The following is a 27540-nucleotide window of genomic DNA, read 5'->3' as shown; positions in this document are numbered from 1 at the left end:
TTCACTGATTATTAGATACAACAACTATTTAATTTGCCTTGTTTGTATCTTGGTAATACAGTATGTGATATACCCATGTGCATTTAAGCACAATGGGGTGAGTTAAGGATGAAGTGACTCATAATTTGTTGACTCTGTCAGAACCACTTTTTTTCTGCATTGGTAGGAAGATGCATAAGATGACAGCATAGGTCTTTTTCATCTCCAATTTCTGTGACCCTGTGATTTTAAAACTTACTATGTAATTTAACATCAAAAAGCTCAATAAGATCCTATTTTTTATGCAGGTAGATCTGAATTTTTGTATTTGCTGAATCTATGTAGCCAGATGGAGATTTTGGATTCCTTTCTTACATTAATCAACAAGAAATCCAAAAAATACATGCCCTATGGATGGACTGGGGCAAATGACTCAAAATTTCAAATATGAGCTTAGGGAATCCCATTCTCCTGACCAAATAAAGCAATCACATACATATTAACAAACATTACCCTAATCAACAAGGAAGCCACTTTTGCTAAGAAGCAGCACATAGGTTTCATAGGAAAGGGGAGAAGAAGTGCTCCAGCATAATCTGTATACACTGAGTTGTCACAAGGTAAGATGGGAAAAATAAATTACAATATTCATACAGGCAAAAGACATGGTCATTAAAGCATGCTTTTCCTGTACTGCACTGGGATCAAATCCAAAACTTCCAGAGATAGGACCATGTCACAGGGTGGCTAGCCCCTTAATGGGACACAGGACCAGCCCCCTCCTGTAAAACAATGAGCTTGCCTCCCTACGTGGGGAGAATGAGGCTGTCAGGTGATTCACTCAGGCCTGGGGTAGATAAGGAAGAGGCCTGTAGAGAGAAGAGGGCTGATGGCTGGTGTTGGCAAATGCCTGCAGATACAGCAGACAGCCATTCTTCCTGTACTAGTGTCTCCCTCACCTGCAGGGAACCCTGAGTGAGCAGATGAGGGGGACACTAGCACAGGAAGAATGGCTGTCTGCTGTTCTTTCCCGAATGGGGGAAGAATAAGAAAAAGATAGTAGTGGTCAGCTGAGGGAAGCTAAGGAAGGTTACAACCGATTGGTATTAAAACAGCCCTGAGGAAAACTGTGGGATTCCTCTGTGGAAAAGAGAAGATGGCACAGAACCAGAGAGAACAATTTCTCAGATAGGAGGAACTGGGTCCAGCTAAGGACTGGGTGGAAGAGACTTTATTTTCAGTTGATTTTGGTTTTAATAAAGTAGACACCCTGAAGGGGAATCTTGTGCTATATCTTTAGACTAGGGTTGCCAACTTTCTAATCACACAAACACAAACACCCTTGCCCTGCTCCTGCCCTGCCCCTTCCCTAAGGCCCCACCCCTCACTCACTCCATCCCACCTCCCTCCATCGCTTGCTGTCCTCCACCCTCACTCACTTTAACTGGGCTGGGGCAGAGGGTTGGAGTGTAGGAGTGGGTGAGGGGTGCAGGCTCCAGGGTAGAGCCAGAAATGAGGGGTTCAGGATGTGGGAGGGGGCTCCAGGCTGGGACAGGAGGTTGGGGTGTGGGAGGAAGGGAGGGGTCTGGCTGGGGGGCAGGCTCTGGGGTGGGGCTGGGGATGAGGGGTTTGGGGTTTGGGGTGCTGGAGTGGGCTCTGGGCTGGGGCCAAGAGGTTCGGAGTGCAGGAGGGGGCTCAGGACTGGGGTAGGGAGTTGGGATGTGGGAAGGGGTTCAAGGTGCGTGCTCTTGGAGGGGGTTTGGATGCTCAGGCCTGGGGCAGGGGGTTGGGGTGTGGGAGGTGCCCTTCAACTAGGGGCGGAGCTCTTCTTGACCTGCTGCTCACAAACCGGGAAGAATTAATAGGGGAAGCAAAAGTGGATGGGAACCTGGGAGGCAGTGACCATGAGATGGTCGAGTTCAGGATCCTGACACAAGGAAGAAAGGAAAACAGCAGAATACAGACTACAGAATACAAACCCCAAAAGCAGACTTTGACTCCCTCCGGGAACTGATGGGCAGGATCCCCTGGAAGAATAACATGAGGGGGAAAGGAGTCCAGGAGAGCTGGCTGTATTTTAAGGAATCCTTATTGCAGTTACAGGGACAAACCATCCCAATGTGTAGAAAGAATAGTAAATATGGCAGGTGACTAGCTTGGCTTAACAGTGAAATCCTTGCTGATCTTAAACACAAAAAAGAGGCTTACAAGAAGTGGAAGATTGGACAAATGACCAGGGATGAGTATAAAAATATTGCTCGGGCATGTAGGAGTGAAATCAGGAAGGCTAAATCACACCTGGAGTTGCAGCTAGCGAGAGATGTTAAGAGTAACAAGAAGGGTTTCTTCAGGTATGTTGGCAATAAGAAGAAAGCCAAGGAAAGTGTGGGCCCCTTACTGAATGAGGGAGGCAACCTAGTGACGGAGGATGTGGAAAAAGCTAATGTACTCAATGCTTTTTTTGCCTCTGTCTTCACGAACAAGGTCAGCTCCCAGACTACTGCACTGGGCAGCACAGAATGGGGAGGAGGTGACCAGCCCTCTGTGAAGAAAGAAGTGGTTCGGGACAATTTAGAAAAGCTGGACATGCACAAGTCTATGGGGCCAGATGTGTTGCATCCGAGAGTGCTAAAGGAATTGGCGGATGTGATTGCAGAGCCATTGGCCATTATCTTTTAAAACTCATGGCGATCAGGGGAAGTCCCAGAAGACTAGAAAAAGGCTAATGTAGTGCCAATCTTTAAAAAAGGGAAGGAGGAGGATCCTGGGAACTACAGGCCAGTCAGCCTCACCTCAGTCCCCGGAAAGATCATGGAGCAGGTCCTCAAGGAATCAATTCTGAAGCACTTAGACGAGAGGAAAGTGATCAGGAACAGTCAGCATGGATTCACCAAGGGAAAGTCATGCCTGACTAATCTAATTGCCTTCTATGATGAGATAACTGGTTCTGTGGATGAAGGGAAAGCAGTGGACGTGTTATTCCTTGACTTTAGCAAAGCTTTTCACAGGGTCTCCCACAGTATTCTTGCCAGCAAGTTAAAGAAGTATGGGCTGGATGGATGCACTACAAGGTGGGTAGAAAGTTGGCTAGATTGTCGGGCTCAACGGGTAGTGATCAATGGCTCCATGTCTAGTTGGCAGCCGGTATCTAGCGGAGTGCCCCAAGGGTCGGTCCTCTGGCCGGTTTTGTTCAATATCTTCATTAATGATCTGGAGGATGGTGTGGATTGCACCCTCAGCAAGTCTGCAGATGACACTAAACTGGGAGGAGTGGTAGATACGCTGCAGGGTAGGGATAGGATACAGAGGGACCTAGACAAATTGGAGGATTGGGCCAAAAGAAATCTGATGAGGTTCAACAAGGACAAGTGCAGAGACCTTAACTTAGGATGGAAGAATCCCATGCACCGCTACAGACTAGGGACTAAATGGCTAGGCAGCAGTTCTGCACAAAAGCACCTAAGGGTTACAGTGGACGAGAGGCTGGATATGAGTCAACAGTGTGCCCTTGTTGCCAAGAAGGCCAATGGCATTTTGGGGTGTATAAGTAGGCAGCAGATCGAGGGACGTGATCGTTCCCCTCTATTTGACATTGGTGAGGCCTCGTCTGGAGTACTGTGTCCAGTTTTGGGCCCCACACTACAAGAAGGATGTGGAAAAATTGGAGAGAGTCCAGCGAAGGGCAACAAAAATGATTAGGAGTCTGGAACACATGACTTATGAGGAGAGGCTGAGGGAACTGGGATTGTTTAGTCTACGGAAGAGAAGAATGAGGGAGGATTTGATAGTTGCTTTTAACTACCTGAAAGGTGGATCCAAAGAGGATGGATCTAGACTATTCTCAGTGATAGCAGATGACAGGACAAGGAGTAATGGTCTCAAGTTGCAGTGGGGGAGATTTAGGTTGGATATTAGGAAAAACTTTTTCACTAGAAGGGTGGTGAAACACTGGAATGCGTTACCTAGGGAGGTGGTGGAATCTCCTTCCTTAGAAGTTTTTAAGGTCAGGCTTGACAAAGCCCTGGCTGGGATGATTTAGTTGGGGATTGGTCCTGCTTTGAGCAGGGAGTTGGACTAGATGACCTCCAGAGGTCCCTTCCAACTCTGATAGTCTATGATTCTATGATTCTAGGTCGTAAGGTGTGTGGGCTCCGGCCAGGAGGCGCTTACCTCGGTCAGCTCCCAGAAGCGAATGGCATGTCCAGCTGCTAAGCTCAGGGGTAGTTAGGTGGCTCCACGCAATGCCCCTGCCTGCAGGCACCGCCGCCGCAGCTCCCATTGCCCGTGGTTCCTGGCCAATGGGAGCTGTGGAGTCAGCAGTCAGGGCAGGGGCAACGCACAAAGACCCCCTGGCTACCTCTGCACCTAGGAGCTGGACACGCTGGTCACTTCCGGGAGCCACGCGGAGCTAGGGCAGGTAGGGAGACTGCCTTAGCCCCGCTACACCGTCGACCGGACTTTTAGCGACCTATTAAAAATCTCCCTGAGCTGTCAATGGTCACCAGTAGATCAATGCCAATTTCATCAGACTCCCGGACAATCCAGGAGGGTTGGCAACCCTACTTGACTGTCTAGAGTTTTATTAAGGAGTCCTGAGAGAAGGGAAAACAGAGGCAAGATGCCACAGAGCCACTCCAGGCCATGCGGAAGCACCTGTGAAGAGGTAGCCCTGCAACACACCATAACAAGATCACACACTACTTTGCTGCTGTGGTATTGTATGAAGAGGATTTTGCAATTTCATGCTAAAGAAGGCAAATGATTAGTCACTAAAGAATTCATTAACCTGGCCAAACCTGACAAAGCCAACAACTCTGCTAACTACCCAAATAATTTCCAACTTTCCTTTTCTTAGCAAGATCATTTAAGAAGGTGGTACTATCTCAGTTGTAGAAGTACTTGTCCTCTGCCAATATCCAGCATCTCTTTCAGAACAGGACATGGCATAAAAATTGCTCCTAAACTGCAGGATCCACTTGTTTCTATCAGACAGATCATAGTGTTTTCATGGGCACCTGCTATTTGTCATCCATTCTACATAGATCATAGAGATCATAGAATATCAGGGTTGGAAGGGACCTCAGGAGGTCATCTAGTCCAACCCCCTGCTCCAAAGCAGGACCAATCCCCAATTAAATCATCCCAGCCAGGGCTTTGTCAAGCCTGACCTTAATAACTTCCAAGGAAGGAGATTCCACCACCTCCCCAGGCAACGCATTCCAGTGTTTCACCACCCTCCTAGTGAAAAGTTTTTCCTAATATCCAACCTAAACCTTCCCCACTGCAACTTGAGACCACTACTCCTTGTCCTGTCCTCTTCCACCACTGAGAATAGTCTAGAACCATCCTCTCTGGAACCACCCCTCAGGTAGTTGAAAGCAGCTATCAAACCCCCCCTCATTCTTCTCTTCTGCAGACTAAACAATCCCAGTTCCCTCAGCCTCTCCTCATAAGTCATGTGTTCCAGACCCCTAATCCCTTCACTGGACTCTCTCCAATTTATCCACATCCTTCTTGTAGTGTGGGGCCCAAAACTACATGAGACCACTTAGTGAGTTCTTGTGATGCCTTGGACTTTAGTGAGAATTGAGGATGATTAGGACCTTCCAGAATTGGGGCTTTAGTTTGCACACAAACTAACAGTTCTACCTCCTGTTTCTACTTCTCCAACTTTTCTGCTAGCTTTTCCATTACCCTCAACTTCACCAACTTCATAACATAGGACTATATTTCATAGGCTTCAGAAGTGTGCTATAGTTACCGACTTAAAAATCTACACTGAATAACATTTCCATTAAATGGAAGAAATGGACTGCATGCTTTCCTCCTGTAATTTACACACTAATTGAGGTGTAAATCAAATACACTCTTAAAATATTGTATAAAAACATAAACTTTTTCTTATATTACCTTTTCAGCTGCCATTGTGAAGTACTTAAAAGCAGAAGCATTACTCTGTGTCACTGCAACACTTCCTTCTAAAAACATCTGATCAATATAAAGAAAAGGAGATATTTGCTCCTTAGATATGTGTTATGAATCCCTGCCTATCCAGTTTCTCATAAAAAATATAAACAGTAGGACAAAGTCTGCTCCTACTTCCACTTGTACATCCCCAATAAAGCCAATGACATTGTACAGATGTAATTGAGAACAGAACTTTGCCAGTTCTCTCCCACTCATGAGTTTTTTCTGATTGGTTTAATGTTCTAAATTTTTATTGATTTATACTGAGTATACACTAATAGAATCATGTTAATTACTTGTTTGTAACTTGTTTTCTTAAAAAAGCCTTTAGGTTATTTGTAACAACTTCTGAGGCCAAGATTTTCAAAAGCACCTGGTGATTTTTGGGTGCCTCCTTTTTAGTGCCCAAACTGAGACATTCTTATTTGGAGATGAAGTTCAGAAAGTGGTCAACACCCTCCTCTGGAAATTAGGGCCTCATGAGGCATCTCAAATTGGACACCCCAAAATGGAGGCACCCAAAATAATGATTCCCTTTGGAAAATCTTGGCCAAGGTAGCTTGAAGACATATTTTTCTCTACAAGTTTTATCCTTTCAATAGCTAGCTGATGCTGATTTCCTTCCAGGGTTTCTATTACAGCTGAAATGTAAATGGGGTTTTTTGTTCATCAGCACTATTAAGTTTCAGCAGAGTTCAGTGTATAAACAGGGAGTGACATTGGTTTTGTGATGAACCATTACTTTTATATATTTTTTTATTTTCACTTGGTGACAGAACAGCAAAACTTTATAAGTATTCCACTAGATACAAATATTAAAGTACTTTGGGCCCCAAACCTGGCCAATATGACAACATCGCTTTAAAGTTCTATTCCACTGTGTTATTTTGATCATGATAAATATTGTGGACCTAAGTCAGTCCTCTGTTCTACCTGTGGCATCTCATCGAACTCAATGCAAGTGAAGACAGAGGTTGGCTCTGTGTCTTTACATACAGATATAAAATTAGTACTGGTTTGAAATAAATAATTTACTTTATGTAGCATTTCAACAAACATTTTCAATGATGGCTTTGGTCATAAATGAAATGTATGTCTTTGGTCATCTGTCTCTTTACTAGTAGGCATTTCTTGTTGGTATTACAGTAACTAACTCTAATATACCCTGTTCTACACTGAGTTATTAGATACCTGATTTCTTAGGCCAGATTCTACAGCCTCACTCTGGGAAGTGGATGGGGAGGAGAATGGATAATTTGCTACACCCCTTACCAGGTGTCAAATATTTGTCTACCCCCCATATGTTAGCTAAGTTCTGCTGAATTTTGATGCTGCCACCTTCTGTCCCTTTCTACCCACTTGCTCATGGTAGGGAGTAGCAGTTGTGTGGAGCCTGTTCTGCCCCCAGTATCTTGAGCCAAGATGTGGGGTGGCTGTATGGGGAAGCAAGGGGAAGGTCCTAATACCCTTGCACCCCTAGTTGGCTACTTTAGGTTTAGCCATTATCTAGTCCTTGATTGTTGCAATTTACCAAATTAATCTCATGAAAAGTAATACGTACCTTTCCCAGGAATGCCATACCATGTGTATTCCCTGCTTTTGCTGCCTTTAGGAAATAGTAGAAAGCTTTCTGAATAAAAAGCAATAAGAAAGTTACAATTTTTCACCTGAAAAAGGTGTTTTTTGTAAATTTCAACCAAGACAAATGTTTTGCACAGCTTTACACCTCCTCTTGATTTAGACAGACCAGAAAATGTCACAACGCAACACTGAAAATAGCTTTACACATTTAGGCTCTGAACCTACAAACGCTTACACACAAGTATAATTTTATGCCCGTGTGTAGTCCCACTCAATAGGACTATTAATGCATGTTAGCCTTTGCAGAATCAGGGCCTTAGTATGATAGGTGAGCGGTGGCTGAATCAAAGGTAAGAAGAGAGCATCTAGATCCGTTACCTAAGAAGAGTCTGACCTTAGACAGGAACAGATTGACAGTGTTGAGGCCACATGAACAAATTTTTACAAATTCTTGTTATAGTGTATGTGACCTTAAGAAAAAAAAACTTTAGTGTTCCCCATAATGTGAATTAGCTTTCAGAAATATCATTTTAATCTTTAAAATACATCCCCTCCCACAATTATCAATGTCAGTTTTGTGTCGGAAAACACTCAGATAAGCACAAATTGTCATCAGTGTAAGAACATAAGAATGGCCATACTTGGTCAAACCAAAGGTCCATCCACCCCAATATTCTGTCTGCCGACTGTGGCCAATGCCAGGTGCCCCAGAGGGAGTGAACCTAACAGGTAATGATCAAGTGATCTCTCTCCTGCCATCCATCTCCACCTTCTGACAAACAGAGGCTAGGGACACCATTCCTTACCCATCCTGGCTAATAGCCACAAGTATCACATGCAAGTATCACATGCTTTTTATATGTACATGAATTACAGTATATGTCTTCTTACAAGGCCAGTCTTAGGAACAAGGAACTGCTTAGATCTTTGGATTTTTGAGGACCCTGAAAGCTGCACTGACCCAGTAAGTCAAAAGTTGTCAGATCTTCTGCTCCGACAGCAAGAATAGAAAGGGAAGAGACTAACTGCCTTATTTGCTCTGCTCCCGACAGATAGAAAGGGAAGAAACTTGCCTCTAATTTCATTCTCTCTCATATACATTCGCTGTAAATATTTAAAAGTTATCTTGCACTACAACTTTTTTGGCTGCTTTTGCGTACTGAGCTAATTATGGAGCCCAGATATTTATTCTGAGCCCACCCACCTTCATAACCATGCTAACTGAAACTCTGCAGAAAAAAGTCTTTTTTAGTGTATAATGGGGTTCTTAATTGTACAGAATCAATGAAGTTAAATGACTTTCGTTTACTACAGAATATTCATATATGCAAATAAACTGGCGGTAGTGAACACTAGTGTTGCAAGAGTTAAATCCTCAGCTCTTATTTAAATATACCTACAGAATGATCTTTCTCTAGTCCCTTCCTTCCTGCAAGATGTAATTGTCCAAGAAATACCTAGAAATAATTATTCAAATTTTATTTCAGCAATATTCTTTGTCTTTCTGAAATCCCAGAAAAAATACCGTAAATTCCCATTGGGCAGAAAATAAAAGTATTGAAAGTACTTTCTTACTGACTTCTGAAAAAGTAGTATATCTTGAAAGCTTTCATACAATGGAATAAATATTGTCATGGTTTTGGCATAACCTAATAAAATTATTACTTCACTATACTACACACTGCACAAACACATGGTTCATGCCTAAAGAGCTGGCTTTTAATGCCCTAATCCTGCAATCAGATCCATATGAGCAGATCTTTGTGTCTGCATGGAGTCCAATTGAAATGAAGGTTATGTGCCATGTAGGGATTCCCCCATACCAAGGAGTCTCCTGTACCCATGTCCCCTGGGTGCCGAAATCCTGTTCCCGTTGACTACAACCCTGCAGGATAAGGCCCAATATGACAAAACATTTGTAGTTCATGAATACTGTCCTGTCCCCAGAAGTCAACATTTTTTCCAGAAAACGTATCTTAGCTTTATACACTACCTGTATCTGTGTGTCTCCTCTTTCAGCCAAAAACTTATAGTATTGGTATACATCCCAATCTAAGAAGTCATTGTTAGAACTCAGATTTTCTGATTTTTCCATCAGTCTCACTTTTTCTACTGGCATTTCTTCATTTTTTTCTAATTTATTAGCAACTGTTAATAAAAATGACAAGACAAGAGTTGACATAGAACAGTGGTATTATATTTAGCAATTTAGAGATTATTAATGTGGATGGTACACTACATAGAGTTTCATGAAATTATGCAAAAAAATGGTTAGCCAAATAAAGTCAAAAGATGTACCAAGTATAACATTCAGTACTACACTTTTTTCTTTTTTTAGTAATTGTCATACTGTTCAGAAGGGTACTGCTTACTTATGGAAATAACGCAATAGCACTGGACAGGCTACTAGGGGTATATTTTCTCTTTTTAGATATTGTTGTTTGGTTCCAGCATTGTTTATACAGTGCTGAATTCAGGAAAAATGATGGTATCTGCCCCTGCCATCTAGATCTTATGTAACAGGGGCAATGGAGGAAACATGAAAAGCAGACTATTGGATTAGCAAATTGAAAAGACACTTAAAAGGGCTAATGACAAATTCTCATAACAGCTACAACACTTAATGTAGGACTGGATTTCAGCTAACAAGTTGAGAACTAAAAATGGACAACTGTAGACAGTGAGGAGCAGATGAAGAAACTTCTGCTACTTGTTTTATGTGAAGCAGAACAAAAGCGAGGAACTTGGAAGAAGGAACAGTGCCTATACTTGCATTAGAAACTTCACAGTTTCATTGGTGCATCTGCTTATTATGTCATGTAGATGGAAGGCCAATATGGGCTGACCTGAGAAATGGTAACCATGTTTATCAAAATCACATTCATTCCTGCCAGCAATGTACTGGTTATTGCTGCATTTATGCAACTTCCATAAAGATGATGTGTATGTATTTGAGGAACTAGAAGTAAGATATAAGAATTACTTTCATAACTTGTATATTAAAGTCAATAATTCTTGGTAAGAGCATAGCAATAAATGACATTTTATATATGTTGCATTAAGAGTAAAATTGATCAATGGGAAAGATAGCATGGAAATTAATAATAAAAGATACTTTAATTTGGTATATATGTAATGTTGGTTTTCCATTTTTCTTATAAAATATTATGTGAAGGCCACTTTATAATTCAAAGAGAAAGAATATCTTTACCCAGTCAAATTAAAGTTAAAGTTGAGAATGTGACTTTTAAAAAATTAACAGCATTATAATTTAACAAACATCAGTGAAATGCTGGGAGTTCAATAAACATGCAGTGAACATTTTAACATCAGCGTTAACTTTGCCCTTTATCTCTGCCCTCCCTCCACCAGTACACTGGAGATCCTCACCAGTTCCCACAAGAAACTCAGTCATCTCTGTTATATAAATAACAATATATGACTTTAAAGTGTATGATAAAACCTACATCCAGTTGATGTGGGACATGTTCACATATAAAGAGGAATGTGTTTGGGCAAGCTTATAACTCAAATGGCTGAACAGGTTTTGCCTCTAACTTCAGTGAAGAAATATAGGTGTCATGAGCTATGGCTATGTTGGCTTGGTTTAAAACTTCTATGGAGCCTTAAATGTGGTTCTCTTTGGGTTTATAAGCTTGAATGTGGTTTGGGAGAACCATGTTCTAAAGTTCCAGTGTCAGATTAGTTTCCATGATTAGGGCAGGGGTACCCAGTAGAAATTTGTCTGAGGTATAAGTTTGCAGTGACAAAAGGTAGATGCAGCCTCCCTCATGCCATCAGAGATTGTGCTCAGCCCCTTAAACTGGTGGCACTGGCTGGAAAGTGGCATAGCCAATGATGTCCAGGGTGTGTTTAGATTCACTTCCTCTTGTGAAGATGGGGATGCCAAAATCAGGCTTCCAATGGAAATTGTCTTAGAACTTTAACTATGATGTCCCTACCACGTTTCCAAAATCTTATTGTAATGACTATCTGAAAATACAGAATATTAATGGAACTCATGAGATTGCAATACTACATAGCTTAAACTCTACCATTAGATATATGTGCACAGCTCCTGTAGATCTTAATGAAAGCTGCATCTATGCACCTGAGAGCAGAATCTGGTGCAATATATATATATATATATAATATATATATATATATATTACCAGTTATGAATGAGAAATAATTTTCTTCATTTCACATATTATTTTTCATTTGTTCTAAAATGAGGTATGACAATAGTAATAACATGTGGATTGCTTACTGAAATATGCCACTTTCCTGTAATTAGTTAGTGCTGCTTCACAATTTCTTGGAACATTGATTCCGACCCAGTAACGGTATCCCTAATATAATAAATAACAGATATTTTTCTTATTCTTTAACCTTTGGATTATTATACAGAGAACAAGAAATAGAGCTGCCAAATATATAATTTACAAACCAAAATCATCTGGGATATCAAATTTCCTCCAAGACTTCCAAATGTGTAATAAACAAGTGCCTAAAACATAGAAACAAAAAATTATACAAGGAATGAAGAAACAAAACCAGTAGTATTTTTGGTAAGTCCTTTCTTTAATTTTTAAAAGACTAGCATATCACTTTTTATTTTTCTTACCTTGGCTTGATTATACTCCATTCCTATGCCATATGAAAACATAAATCCTAAAGCCTGCAGCTCCAAAATAAAAGCACATGTCAGTACATTTATTTATGTGTGGTCATTCATTTTGTTTATACAAGTTGAAACAGATCCTACCTGTTTTATTTTATCGTATGTAATTTCTTTTCTGATTTGTGAGGGGCTTTTAAGAGTTAAAACTCTTCTAACTGGGGTTATGAAGTACTCATTTAGTTACTTGCTATGATATTTCCCCTTTTTTGTTACCAGTCAGGTGAGCAGGTTAGGTTTGTGTGAAGCATGACTCAAGATAAGATTAATCTTAGATAACTGTTAAAAACTAAAGAAAACTATATTGGTTATTATTTTGAAACTTGTCTAGTTGAACTAACAGAGACAGTTTCCTCCAATAAGGTTGTATCATTTCGTTTGTTAGGAGCCATGAGCTAAACTGAAGCACCGAAACCTTGTTTCAGGGTTTATGGTGGAGTAAGTAGCACCGGCTCAAATCAATTCTGACTAGCACTGATTGAAAATTTTTAGACAAAAAAATTGGTTTTGACTAAACAAATTCTATGTGAAAAATTTCATTTTTGAAATGTTCAATATTTGGATTTTGTTGAAAAAATAAAACTTTCAGTTTTCTAATGAAAATCCAAAAATTTCCATAAAAAATGGACAAAACTGGAGGGAAAAACTTAATTTTTTGCAGTGGGGCAAAGAAATCATGTCATGACTAACTCTACTTCGTACACCAATTCATCTACTGTAACATGATAGGAAATGCCTCTTATTCCTTTGAAACTTTAATAGATTAGTGAAAAAACAGGTTTCTGTGAGAGACTGGAGTGGTCTATCTGGGCAGAGGATTCAGAAGACACAGCATTATAGGGTAATTTACGTGGTCTAGTGGATACAATAACTTTTAATTTCACTAGCTTCACTAAGGAGATGGGTTTCTCCCTAGGCTTCAAAATATCCAGGTCCTGAGCCTATAGAGCAGTGGTTCTCAACCAGGAGTCCGAGGCCTCCTGGGAGGCCACAAGCAGGTTTCAGGGGGGCTGCCAAGCAGGGCCAGCAGGGCCCAGGGCAGAAAGCTGAAGCCCTGCCACATAGGGTTGAAGCCCAAGCCTGTGCCCCGCCATCCGAGGCTGAAGCCTGAGCAATGTAGCTTTGCGGCAGTTCCTGTGGCATGAGGCCCCACGCAATTGCCCTGCTTGCTACCCCCTAACGCTGGCCCTGGCTTTTATATGCAGAAATCCTGCTATTGTGACATAGGTGGGCCATGGAGTTTTTATAGCATGTTGGGGGTCCTCAGAAGGAAAAAAGGTTGAGAATTCCTGCTATTGAGGGCTAACAGGAAAGCCATTATGTTAAATAACTTTTCAACAGTGGGGAACAATGGGTTTGGCTGTGACAAATGGTGTTTTTAAAGCCATGCAATAAAAGGAGAAAAAGTCCACGAGGGAAAATCTATGCCCATTTTCCTGGAACATGGACAGCACAAATGATTACCATACACATGGATTTGGGGTACTTGTAGTCTGTCATGTCAGTAACTTGGTTTCCTGGTGTTATGTGAACACTGTCCCTCTGCATAAAGGACCAAACTACAGTAGGACTGGGAAGTGAGGATGATGCAAGTCTATGTCTGTTTATGAAGGGAAAGTCTCAAGGCCCTAATATGACTAAGAAACCATGTTACCTAAGGACCAAAGTCAATTGGAGTCTTTCGACTGACAGTAATGGTCATTGGATTGGGACCCTATGTGAAGAAAACTTGAAGTCTTTTACCTTCACACAGTGCTCCATGTTTAGAAGTCCTTTAGATGAAAAATGTCTAGGGATAATAAAAGCCTTTGGGATCCTGATGCATCATAGATCCAAAAAATGAGCCTTCAATGATCACACTTTCCCCAGGATGGAAGAAGTGGGAATATCTTTTTGTTAAATAGCGGTATTAGCTTAAGTCAGATTTATTAAATCTATCCATCCATGCAAGGCTCCTATCACCTTGATATCTCAGGTCCAAAATTCAATACCCAACAAAGCCAAAATTGAATGAGCTTAGTAAATCTTCATATTTCATTCTGATGAGAAAGATGCTTCTCTGAAAATAAGACCGTGAACTGGGAATATTTTTGGATATTTTTGAACAAATGGCCCAGACACAGGTGGATACTAAATGTGCAATGTCTGACTCAGTAAAAAAGTTCACATAGTGAAAGACCAAATGTTTTCATTTAATATGATCTCACAAGTGAGCCACACTATCGGGCCAAATGACAGACTGACACCTCTGTTCTCCCATTCTGAATAACTTCAGTTCCCATGAAGAGTTGCATTTAAATACTCCCTGAAAATGGCTGCCACTAATTCTAGACCAGTTCAAATGATCCCATTGACTGAACTGAGCTTTGGATCAGTCCTTTAAAGAGTCATAGATCCAGCAATGAGTATCCAATGAAACAGATGTTTCATGGGTAAGGCTGGAAGAAACTCATGCGCTCTGATTTTGTTGTGGAAACTGCATCTTTTAACACAAACCACAACTTTTCATAGTTGCTGCAAACTTGAGTGGCATTGTGATCCTGTGCACCAGGTCACAACCTCACTCATTCACAGTGTCACAACAGATGGAGAGGAGGCCGGGCCAAATTTGAGTGAGAGGTGTTGTAACCTGGCACAGTCAAATTTTTCCCCGCACCAAAACGGCAAAGTTTACATTAAAATAAAAATGGGAACATTATGAATAAACAATTTCAGACATAGAGACAAACAGTCCCCTTATAAAGCTCTAAATGTGAGAGATGATGCAAACAGTGTAGAGTCAGAATGTACATTCACCCTATGGGAGAAAAGAAACTGGCAGATAAGCTATGTGTATACACACCTTGAAGCACATGCACGGACTTCTTTTTTAAAAGGAATCTTGAGTTTTACAATTTACCCTAGTTAATCAACTCCCAAGGTCATGAGCACACAAGACAACCTGGGATTACATAGTGTACTCTGCAGCAGACATATACCTTTGGAGAAATGCTAGTTCTATTTTCAAATGACTTAACTCTACCTGCAGTAATTCATGTTTACATACATATATGTATACATACATATATCTTCCTACTGTATTTTCTACTGCATGCATCTGATGAAGTGGGCTTTAGCCCACAAAAGCTTATGCTCATATAAATTTGTTAGTCTCTAAGGTGCCACAAGTACTCCTCGTTCTTTCTGCTGATACAGACTAATATGGATACCACTCTGAAACCTGTAAATTATCTGTGTATGCATCGGAAATTGAACGTTAACTTTAAAGTGATGGGTCAGTGTGTCCTCAACAAAGAAGAAACTTCAGTCACATGCTATGCTCAAAATACTTAATAGCTCACTTCAGCTATAAAAGAGAAACCTCAGGCCTGATCCGGCATCTCTAGTCTGCTGAACTTTGAACAGGGCAAAATTTAAGTTGTGGGAAAGAGATCTTCCAATAGTTATTTGGAATACCCTGAAAAATGCAAGTAAATGACTCTAACAGACTTTACATCTAAACTACATTTGGATTCTAACCTTTTGGGATGATTACAGAGAGACTTTGGCAAGCCAGCAGACTCATCTATCACAGCTACAAACCTGATGTAAGGACCGTGTAAGCATTTGTAATGTATATAATCTTTTAGCTATTCAATAACTCTCTTTTCTTAATAAATCTTTAGTTAGTTTACGAAGAATTGGCTAACATTGTGATATTTCGGTAAGATCTGAGACATATATTGACCTGAGAGTAAGTTTCTGATCCTTTGGGATTGGTAGGATCTCACACATGGTGAATAGGGTTTTCAATAACCTCTCACTATATCAGACCAACTTGTCGAGATGAGAACCAAGGGGTGGAATTCCTAAAGCGGAATTCTTTGTGTTTGGCTTCTTGTTAATCAGTGTGGTACTTCAGAAGCTCTTTTGTTACTGGCTTGGTGAATTTAATTATAGAATAAACCACCAGTTTTGAAGATTGTCTGTCCTATTTCCTGCAGTCTGCCCTGAGTGTGGAATTCTCATCCCTGGCACATGGTCACACTAACACACAGGGGTGCTGGAACAAATTTTTATAGTGGGAGTGCTGCGAGTCATTTAGCCAAACTGTAAACCCTGTATATAATGGAAACCACTTCAAGCCAGGTGTGGCAGCACCCTTAGTTCCAGAACCTATGTTAACACACTGTTTCTAGACCTATTCCAAATATGAGTGTGTCCTCTGTTTAGTTTGAGTAAGAAGCCACCTTGCTTAGTCCCATTGTTGCCATGAGATTTGAAACAAACACAAGATATCCTTGACAAGGCTAGTGGCCAAGACAGAAATCTGGCAACAGAGATACCCAAGCATAACAAGATCACAGTAAACCTATGTAAACATTACAGTGAGTGATGGGATAGTCTGAGAATTTTTGTTTACGAATTCATTTTATTCCAGATATCTATCAGTAGGTGGACACACCCACACAAATCTATCTTTGGGATCTGGGCACCTTTTAAACCTGAAATTTGAATAAAGTATGCCACACTGCCTTTGCTCATGCCGGCTTACATATCTATTTTAACAAAACAGTCAATTCAAGGCCATGTGAATCATCCAGCAAGGTTGGATGACTTAGTCACTGTTATATTATGAATAAAATTATGGGGTTTCTCTTGCAGAATTGGGTCCATTCGAGTGGTCCTGGTTATTTACTGCCATTGTGTGAACATGGATTGGGTGTGCTATGGAGGTGGTAAAGTAAGTCCTAAGGTGATGTGAATCTTGCATGATTCTGTAGAGAACCTGAGCAAGGTCCAATAGGTTTCAAAGGAGTCTCATTAGTCCTTGCAGCTAGAAGACATGTGGTTGTAAAGGGGTTTTACTCCCCTCCAAAATTCCTTCAAGTGACATCTGGTGTGTAACAGTGAAGATTAAGCAACTCAAAGTTCCCCATCATGCAACGTTAAAATATTTTGTATTTTTATAAAAACTACTGTTGTCCAGCAGAAAGTTAAAATTTTGGACAATATCACTAGCCACAACTGCAACAACTAAACATAGTTTTCAGCGTCTGTGTACAAATATCCAAAGTAAAAAATAATCAAGTTACTGTCAGGTGGTGCTAGACTCAAAAGTTAGATTTTAAAGTTACAGAAATAGTAATGGAAAACAGTATGTTGTTTCTAGTTAGACATTTCCCGGAGTGTTTAGACCGCCAAAATTGCATTTTATTCTTAGTGCTTGAGAAAGTTAAACTGACTACAAACATACCAGCAAGTGACACTGATTAGTCTATTTCAATTGTGCAACAAGAACAAAGTTCTAAAAACAATCAATCAACTTGTATAATGAAAAGTAAAGTAGTTTTTAAAAATTCATTTGTAACTATCTGGTGCTACTATTTGAAAATGGATTTAACTAGAGAATGATTAAAAAAAATTTAATTAATACTTACCTGTTGTGTGGCCCCACATTATACCAACATATATGTTAACAAAGTAGACCACACCTTACTGCTTTTCAAATATTAATAAGCTTTCCAGCTGAGTAATGTCCTATTTAAAGCTTTATACACTTAAAAAAACCCCCAAAACTACTTACAGTTTGGCCTTTATGAGATCCTTTTTCAGCCAAAGTCTCATATAATATCACAGCTGCGGTTATATTTTGAGGACCATGATAACCAAACAGCAAAGCAGCAGCCAATTTCTCCATAGCTTTCAAATGTCCCATATCTGCTGCTTCAGTAAGGAGTTGGTAAGCTCTGATTCAAGAATATGAAATTCAGGTTTAATCATTTGATCTTAATTTCTCCCCTCAAGTACAGTACTTGTATCTCTAAGAGGAGATTTAGCAACTAAAGTGTACTAATTCAAGTACTAATTTCTATTATGCACCTCCTGAAAGCTAACTAAAACATGCTTCTCTGGCAGCAGAGAAGTTTTAATTTCTTTCTTCGCAGCCACCCTTCCTTGAACAGTAACTTCAAATTCATGTGAGTAGTAGAGCTGGGTCAAATTTTTCAGATTAATAGTTTGTTTGCCAAAAAATGTAGTGCTAGCCAACCTGAAACTATTGTGGTGAGGGTGCCGCTTTCCATATAACTCACTTGCGATGTAGGAGACTCAGTGGCTAGAATACTTTCCAGAAATAGGAGAGACCAAAGTTCAACTCACTTCTCCATATCAGATGTAGAGGGAAATTTAATACAGGTCTCCCCCATCCCACATGAATGTCCTAACTGCCGCCACCACCACGCACAAAAAAAAACTTTTTTGGATGGATTTGTTCAGCTGGAAACTGACTTTTTTTTCAGTTCACTAGAATTTTTCCACAACTTTTGGACATGTTTTGAATTAAACTGATTTTTTTGTGTGCTGATTTGTATATCTTTGCACTATGCTTTATCAATGTAGAATGCAAAATTCCAATTAAATGCAAACCAGTCTAGGTAACTAAGCTAGAATAGAAATATTGAGTAACGCTGAACTTCACAAAGTCATTGTTGGTCCCAATCCTGCCAAAAGTTATGCCCAGAAATATTTTTCCTCTCACAGGGTTCTATTGATGTCAATGAGGCTCTGTACAAGGAACTATACAGTAGGATGAAACTCTTTATGGGATGGAGACCTAGACTGTAAACTCCTCAGTGCATGTTCTTGTTTGTCTTTAAAGCACAATTGTATCTTTATTATTGATTTAGCCCCACAAGTGCTAGAGTTCAGACTTACTCCTCTTTCTCTTTTTTGCTTTTGGAATGTTTCAGTATTTTGTTGCTCATTTTATAAAGCTGATGTCCTCGCTCCTCATTCTTCTTTCTCCTAGCCAGATCTTCTGCTATAGGTGTACACAAACATAAAGTAAAATGATCAAAAATTTAAAAATAAACCACTTTTTTTGAACTAGAGCAAATACTCTTCTGATACAGTTGCTGTGATTCCCAACTACATATGACAGGTTTATATTTGAAAATGTTCTCCTTTAGATCAGTTTAGATTAGAGATTCAATATCCATTTGTACATGAGTGCAGGTAGTTGCAATCACTGATACTGAAGAAAAGAAATACCATTAGTCAAATGTCCCTGTCATATCAGCATCGAGAATGCTGATAAAATCTTGGAAGATTTTCTGTGTTTTTAGTTTAGATTATTCCAGGTTCTCCATGCAGTGATACTTGGAGACAGATCTGTAAAAGCACTCAGACAGCCTTAGTCTCTGATTAGAGTTGAACCTTAAGGCAGTGTTGCTCACTGAGAGCTGGGCATTGGTTTTGGCCTAAAATTTATGAAAAAAGAGATTGCCTGCATTCTGTTTGTTACTCTTAGAATATACTCAGACTCCACATCACTGATTTCTTATGCATGGGAAAACATTATGCATTGAAAAGCCCTGGACATCTGCTACTGTTCATCAAAGGGGTGACACAGGTGTTGGAAGAAGGGGCAATAGTATGCATAACCTAATAAGTGCTTTGCTGAATTGGAACCTAAATATGGGCTTAATTCCACCACTATTTACTAAAGCACTTAAGCTTGAGTTCCACTACCTTCAATGGAACTTAAGCATGTATTTACAGTTAAGCACATAAAGTGCTGAATCAGGGCCATCATGCCTATGGGATGGCATTCTTTGTAAATTGTGTCAGATAATGGTCCCTGACTGGTAAATATGGATTCAGGGACATGAGTTTATGAACCATGTAATCAAGCTCTGAGTAAAGTTTAACAAGCCTCAGAAAATTCCAGAATCTGCACTGAGTATCCTCAAGACCAGGGCTGTAGAGATCTGAACAGGAGTTTTCCTGTAATTGCAACAGTGTTGCTGTGGGCTTGCAGGGTCCAGGACCAGTCACAGAAACGGAGGGTTGGGAGCCTGTCTGTTCTGTGCTTTCAGTGCTCCCCCACAGGACCAGGCAGTGCGGGGGAGGAAACCAGCTCAATCAAACACAAGGAGGACAAACCCAGAACTGAAGAGGAGTGAAGAGAAGAGATTGGGACAAGGGGTCTGGGCAGTGTTGAGCTGCCAGAAGCTGAAGAACTGGTTCCTTCAGTCGCTCCAGGTCTTTTGCGGCACTTTGGTAGCACGTCCTTCAGTCAATCCGAGTCTTTGGTGGCACTGAAGGGCCCACCGCTGAAGTGCTGCCGAAGGACCACAGGGTGAGTGGGGAGGGAGACACTGAAACTGAACATGTTTCAGAGTAACAGCCGTGTTAGTCTGTCTTTGCAAAAAGAAAAGGAGTACTTGTGGCACCTTAGAGACTAACCAATTTATTTGAGCATGAGCTTTCGCGAGCTACATCCGATGAAGTGAGCTGTAGCTCACGAAATAAATTGGTTAGTCTCTAAGGTGCCACAAGTACTCCTTTTCTTTTTGAAACTGAACATGGAGTCTGGGAAAAGGGATTGGCACTGGGAATCAGTGAGGATGGAGAACATGGGTTTGAGGGTGACTAGAAGCCAGGCAGTGGAGACAGATCAGACAAGGAGCCAGCACAGGGGAACTGGGACTTGCTGGGTAAGGAGACTGCACACAAGGAGCTGGGGGAAACTGGCAATGGCTGGGCAAGAAGACAGGACTGGGAGGGGGAAAGACTGGTATGGGGAGCCTGGAAGGGGCAACTAGGATTGGCTGGGCAAGGAGACGGGGACTGGGATAAAAAGCCTGAGGAATGATGACTAGGATCAGCTAGGCAAAGAGAATAGAACTGGGACAAGGAGCCACAGGTGGATAAGACACATGACTGGGACAAGGACAGGTTGGAGGAGAAGGAGGGGGAAACAGGCAGAAGTGTCTAGAGCAAGAAAATGGAACTCAAGATTCTTGAGTCTCACTATTCCTCTGCTGTTAGCAAATATCTGTGAAACCCACTGGCAAAGTGTTTCATCCCTGTTAGTGCTGGTCCACAAAAAATTACAAGATAGTGCTCCAATCACGTAATCTGTCAGCTAAAGTGCCAGAGGTCGGTGCCATGGATCTATAGGTCACAACCCTGCTGATGACCCATTTGTTGTCAATATAATAGAATTTCTGGGGGTTTTTTCAGTTTGTTTTTTAAAAGCTCAAGAAAGTATACACACAAAATATGTTAAAACATTAAAGTCGCAAAGTCAAGCACTCAAACTGGGAAATGCTAGAACTATGGTTCCTGTTACACAGGAAGTGTGCTGTGGTAAGTGATATTTTGAATATGCATATTTGTGAAACCTTGCAAGTTTCTGGTCCTGCCTGAAATGGGGGGACATTATCCGGGCTTGCTTTACGGGTGTGTGTGTCGGGGGAAAGAGGTCAGAAGCTGCTGAAAAAAGTTGGGTAGGAATCAGCGTGGCGATGCTGACTAATTTCCTGGGAATGTAAGGGCGGAAGGTTTTAAAAGGGGCAAGCCCGGGTGTTAGAAGCCCTTTCTTCACGCAGCAGGCAAGGCAGCAAACACGCTCCCTCCCCTCGAGGTGGTGAAAATCAGGTTTGGGAAGGACCTACTGTGGACATTACGCTAGTCGCTCCCTTTTAGGGGTCCTGGGAAGGAATTTTTCCGTCACCACCATATCGACTTAGATAGGATTTTTTTTTTTCATCTTCCCCACAGTGGGTTTCAGGGAGGACCTATTACGGGGAGGAAGAAAGGGCGTTAGGCTATATGTTGCAACTCATTTTGTAACAGGGTTGCCAACTTTCTAATCACATAAAACCGAACACCCTTGCCCTGCCCCTTCTCCAAGGCCCCGCTTCCCACTCACTCCATGCTGGTTAAAGGAATGGAACTGGGGGAGGAGTGTTCAGGGCTCCTATGATTGGTAAGGCAGGGAGCCAACCTCCCTTTCTTATAGCCCACCTTAACCCTCTTATGAGGGCCAGTGGATGAAAGGTCCAAGCCATTGGTTGGCTGGGGACACTGGATGGAAAATGAAGGAGGGTTGGTGGAAGTCCTGGGTAATTATTTGAATGGACATGGAGTTGCCCACACTGTACAGTTTTATCTGCTTGGTAGTCCCAGACATCTAATAATAAAGTTGTGGCCTGATTAAATCCATATCAAAGTGTCTCCTGTCCTTCTTTCAGGATAGCCAGACAATGCATTTCAATCATGGGCTACAATACCTTTACTGGTTTCAGAGTAGCAGCCGTGTTAGTCTGTAGCCGCAAAAAGAAAAGGAGGACTTGTGGCGCCTTAGAGACTAACAAATTTATTTGAGCATAAGTTTTCACTCAAATAAATTTGTTAGTCTCTAAGGCACCACAAGTCCTCCTTTTCTTTTTGCGAATACCTTTACTGTGCTTGTCCAAGGCCTCGTCTGAATAGACAGCTAGTTATATTAAATCTTGCACTTGTTTTGAAAGGTTGACAATTGATCAAAGTGCTTTTTCAATGGATTTTTAATTTTTGGTAAAATCAATTTTAAACTACTGAGACAAAGTTCCTCCTCTACCTTGGTGAGTCTTGCGCTTATTGGCGGATTTGCTCACCTTGGAGCTTCATGGCAGCCCTCAGTTTGGGCGTTTTCGTGAACCCAGTCCAGGTCAACTCCTCCTGTGTCTAACCAGGAGTTGGGAGGTTTGGGGGGAACCCGGGCCTGCCCTATACTCCGGGTTTCTGCCCAGGGCCCTGTGGAATACAGCTGTCTAAAGTGCCTCCTGGAACAGCTGTGCAACAGCTACAACTCCCTGGACTACTTCCCCACAGCCTCCTCTCAACCCCTTCTTTATTCTCACCATAGGACCTTCCTCCTGGTGTCTGATAATGCTTGTACTCCTCAGTCCTCCAACAGTACACATTCTCACTCTCAGCTCCTAATACCTCTTGTTCCCAGCTCCTCACACGCGCACCACAAACTGAAATGAGCTCCTTTTTAAACCCAGGTGCCCTGATTAGCCTGCCTTAATTGATTCTAGCAGCTTTTTGATTGGCTGCAGGTGTTCTAATCAGCCTGTCTGTCTTAATTGTCTCCAGAAGGTTCCTGATTGTTCTGGAACCTTCCCTGTTACCTTACCCAGAGAAAAGGGACCTACTTAACCTGGGGCTAATATATCTGCCTTCTATTACTCTCCGGTAGCCATCTGGCCCGACCCTGTCATGCTACCTTTGTTCCCATAGCATTCTTAATTGGATGAATCATTTTTGCTTAATTAGTAGGATTTGTCCAATCATAAAAAATTTGATAAGCTTGGACTTTAAGCAGTTCTATATTTTAAAATTTTTCACCTTAAATACTAGCTATAACTCTAAACTTATTTATTCATAAATATATATTTAAAGTATTTAAAAACATAGAAATGAAAATGGATGACTTCAACAACTAAATTACCATACTCTTCTTCTACCATTCCTTTCCATCTCCTCCCTCTCTCTGCACCTCGCACACACCCCCAAAAGGGGAGAGCATCATTGTAGGTTAATGTAAGGGCTTATTGCATTAAAGGAAAGATGCAGTAGAGCTATTTCTGTTATGAAAAGTAGTAAATTCATTTTATTTGATTGTAGTAGTTTAAATTAGCTTTCTATCAGGCCCGCTGACAGCAATTTTGGGCCCCAGGGCTGTTCCTAGGGAGGTGTGGGGCCCGAGGCGGAAGTGACAAATCCGTCACCAATGCTGGCCGGCCGGCTCCCACAAAGCGTGGGTGCCCGAAACGGTCGCCACTCAGCGCGCACCTGGGAGCCCTGAGGTTCGCCTGGGCCATTTAAAAGGGCCCGGGGCTCCTGGTTGCTGCTACCATGACAGCAGCAGCAGCTGGGGGTCCCCGGGCCCTTTTAAATTGCCCGGGCCCCGGGGCAATTGCCCTCTTTGCCCCCCATCAGTGGGCCTGCTTTCTATGAAGTAACAAGTCTATATTTCCCCATTCAGTATTGCACATTTAGTCAACAAGTAACTTGGCTAAGAGATGCTAATAGAGTCACATCTTATTAAGGCCTTATTAAGGGAGCCTGTGGACATGCTTTCATTAAATTTTGTAATCTTACACTGTTACACCAAGAGATGAAATGTACTCTTCATTACACTGGTATAAATCCAATGACCTCAGTGGTGTCACTAAAGATTTATAACAATGTAACTGAAAGCAGAATCTGGTCCTCCATTTGTTGTTTTGGGCACCTTTCATAATGCAAGAATCATTGGTAGCTCTAATCCCATGACATTAATCAATTGTCCTAACTTCTCTCTCATCATTCAAGACTGCAGGGTTGAACCTGTAACACTGAGCTGAGCCAGTGTCATAATCCTTTTGCAATGGGCTAAAATCAGATGCTACAGTATCAGAAAAAAATGTTGACTGTAATTCTAGAATTTCTGCCTAACATGGAGAAACTCCTGCTGTTATCTATATCTAATTTTCCTCCAGTACAGTATTTAATAAGAATCTGATTCTGCACCTATTTCTCTCAATGCATGATTCAGTGCACTTTACTTGCTTTTGCTCTTAACATATCAATATAACATTTTTTGATAACCATACCAAAAAAAATCCCAACAAACATAGTTAAAATGAACATTGCAGGATTGCAACAGTGGGTTGAGTGCACTTAACCTTTCAAAAATATTAAGCAAAATCCCAACCATTAGAAACGGAAAATGCATCTACGGTAGTACTTTTCAAATAAGACACCCAAACTAACTTAAGTCTGCCCAATAGTGGTCTGGCCCCTGATGTAACTTAAAGTGCAGTCGGTCTGCTCTAAGTTATACCAGCTGGTAATGCCTCTCTAAGGCTGTTAAGCAGTCAGAGATTGCCAGAGTGCAAAGTGCGCTGGCCACTGCCTCTCCTACATTAGATATTCCCTCACCACCAAGGTGCTAGGACAGAGGAAGTACTGAGCCAACTATGTTGGCTTTACCGTAAACACTCCCTCAACCCAGGGAAATCCCCCACTGGCTATTTAAGCTATCTTTCCAACCTCTTTCCACAGCCAAACTGGCACAAAATGGTTATAGCAGTGGCCAGGATCTGGACCTAGACCTCTGCTAGGAGAGTAAACTAAGTTTTATTTCTCTCCTCTGGAAGCATTAGTAGACCTTTGGGTCTATGCCGAACATCTTTAATTTTAGGACATCATGATGTACCTCCTGTCTGAGCTGCGTCAAATTCTTCAGGAAAAATCCAATATTGGCTGGCTCCAGATGTAAACTATATCAATATATATATCAATATATCAACTATAACTAAATCAATTTTAATTTTAGAGACTGGGCCAAAATCAGGCTTATAAACAGGAACTCAGTTTCTATTGCACTTTAGAGATACATTAAGGATTAACTTCTATCAAGAGGGGTCTGTCAGAAATTGGGCTCAGAAGGGAATTTAATCTGATTAAAGTACATAGTCCTATATATTAAAAATGAGAAAAGATCACTGTAAGAACAGCACAGTAAAGCTACTCAGTTAAAACCAAATTACGATGCCAAGAAAAAATATAATCTCCACAGTACCTAGCCAAAAGGCTCATTCTTTGTGAATACATGATGGATTATTCAAAATCAAACTTTTTACAAAAAACATCTAGCAAATAAATATTCAGTTAACTTTTCAAATACTTTCAAAGAAAATAATATTTTAATCTTAAAAAACACAAACTATTCCTTCCATTATCATTGATATTTTTACCATTACTTTGGTAAATAAGTATGAAAAGATTGCAGTTATTTTGGGTGAAGATGCAAATCAGCCTCTAAGCTCTGTATTTCATTGCTAAAAATACATTGAGCATAGTCCTAAATTTAAGGATACTTTAGGCTTCCTCTCCATTTGGGACCATCTACCTTGGGCTGAATGCTAATGTTTTACCCTCTCAATTCATCATTATTATGAACCAGTTTTTTCCTTTAGCAAAAGGCCTTGTGTTTGGTTTTTTTCAAATATTATCTTTAGATTCTTAACTTGACTGATGTTGAAGACATCTGAAGACATTGTTCTTTTTTCATGGAGATACTGGGTGTATCATTGTAGAGAATATGTATTCATGAAAATGTCTTCAAAGAGGTTCTAAGGTATGTAAGGACTACAATGTGTCTGCTCTGATTTGATCGTGGAAAACTCTGTCTGAAGTATTGTCTCTTTTATTCTTCCTTGAGTGGGACATTTTGTGTTGTTTTGGAAATGAAGCATGCTCTTAGAAGGGAGCAAATTTGTGACGCATTTTTAGAATTCTTCTTTGGACTGAATATAATCAGATATTTTGGAAACTCCTGTTTATGCTTAATAGAAATTTAGCAGTTAGATGCTTTTTCTTTTCTTTTTTTTTTTTTTTGCCTTTAGACTATTAGCTCCCTTTACTACATATTCTGTGAAGTATCTGTTTTGAACTGGTTGTACCCAACTGTTGCCTAACATTGCTCTGGTCCCTCTTATGCTTTTGGAAAGACTATCTGAAAATCTTTTTTCTAGACTATGGACATTTTCTAGACATTGCCTAAATGTAATTTAAGTGAAGTATGGTGTTTTGAGCTCCAAATTTAGCTAAGAACTTAAGCATCTACTTTAAAGTTTAAGCACATTTTTACTGCATATTGATGGACTTCAGCACATGCTCAAAATTAAGTATGTGCTTAAGTATTTTGCTGAATTGTGAAATCTTGACCACACTGAAATCAATCACAAAACTTCCATTGATTTGGATGAGGCCAAGATTTCACCCTTAGTGCTTTGCTATTATGAACACAATAGGACAGATTGTGATTCATGATCTACATGTGAGGAGAGGGTTACTCCACACAAGGATTGCCCCCTAACTGTGCAGAATGAGACTGTAGTTCCCTTTGCTTGCATTGTGAATACCATCTTTGTGTACATAATGTGTTTGGTGTTTTCAAATACATTAAAAATAGAACAGACATATTAGATCATCATTTTGACAGTCAACAGTCAACAGCAAACTGTTAATATTGCATTATACCACAAATACATGAAAAATCAGAAACCTTTCCAGCTTATTTAGTTTAAAATATTTACCAATAAATGTTTACCTTTTAGAAAGCTTGTATAGTTCTAGTAAATATTGTCTTAATCTAACAGCACTCTACATAAGCTGAGGGAGTGTATAAAAGATATGTCCTTACAACCAAATCTATTACCTTGTGAAGAAAATGTATCTTGCATTGTTAATAGTCGACTTTCATTCAGTGCTTCCTGAAAAAATAAGTTGCATACATTTTTTCCAAAACTGGTTTAATATTTTTGATAAAGCTTACAAGGATATTAAGCTGTCTTTATTCCAGTATATTATATATCATTTACATTAGGATTAAGAAATGAAATTACGTGTGCTTTGTTGCAATTCTTTACCCACTTTTATTCTCAGTATATATAATGTATATAAATTAAACATAGTCTTATTATGCTGCCATATGAGCTACTGAACCATACTTGCAACACATGTTA

General features: G+C 40.6%; 1 protein-coding gene across 5 annotated transcripts in view; it reads right to left on the bottom strand.

The window, feature by feature from the left end:
• Window positions 1–27540, bottom strand: part of SEL1L2 (SEL1L2 adaptor subunit of SYVN1 ubiquitin ligase) — a 73448-nt gene that overhangs the window by 18698 nt on the left and 27210 nt on the right. For 2 of the 5 annotated variants that reach the window (XM_073339557.2, XM_073339562.2), the window contains exons 3-12: window positions 27234–27288; window positions 18905–19010; window positions 17775–17937; window positions 12155–12208; window positions 11978–12037; window positions 11798–11879; window positions 9521–9675; window positions 8928–8984; window positions 7508–7576; window positions 5890–5967 (exon numbers count right to left, since the gene is read on the bottom strand). In XM_073339557.2, the coding sequence (XP_073195658.2) occupies window positions 5890–5967; window positions 7508–7576; window positions 8928–8984; window positions 9521–9675; window positions 11798–11879; window positions 11978–12037; window positions 12155–12208; window positions 17775–17937; window positions 18905–19010; window positions 27234–27288 (879 nt within the window). The remainder of the gene's footprint in view (window positions 1–5889; window positions 5968–7507; window positions 7577–8927; window positions 8985–9520; window positions 9676–11797; window positions 11880–11977; window positions 12038–12154; window positions 12209–17774; window positions 17938–18904; window positions 19011–27233; window positions 27289–27540) is intronic. The other 3 variants (XM_073339559.2, XM_073339558.2, XM_073339561.2) reach the window with 3 other exon arrangements.

Source organism: Lepidochelys kempii, chromosome 3, assembly GCF_965140285.1.
Source record: "Lepidochelys kempii isolate rLepKem1 chromosome 3, rLepKem1.hap1, whole genome shotgun sequence".
In the NCBI taxonomy this organism is placed as follows: Eukaryota; Metazoa; Chordata; order Testudines; family Cheloniidae; genus Lepidochelys; species Lepidochelys kempii.
Note: the sequence above shows the minus strand (reverse complement) of the source record. Positions and strands in the feature narration are given on the sequence as shown.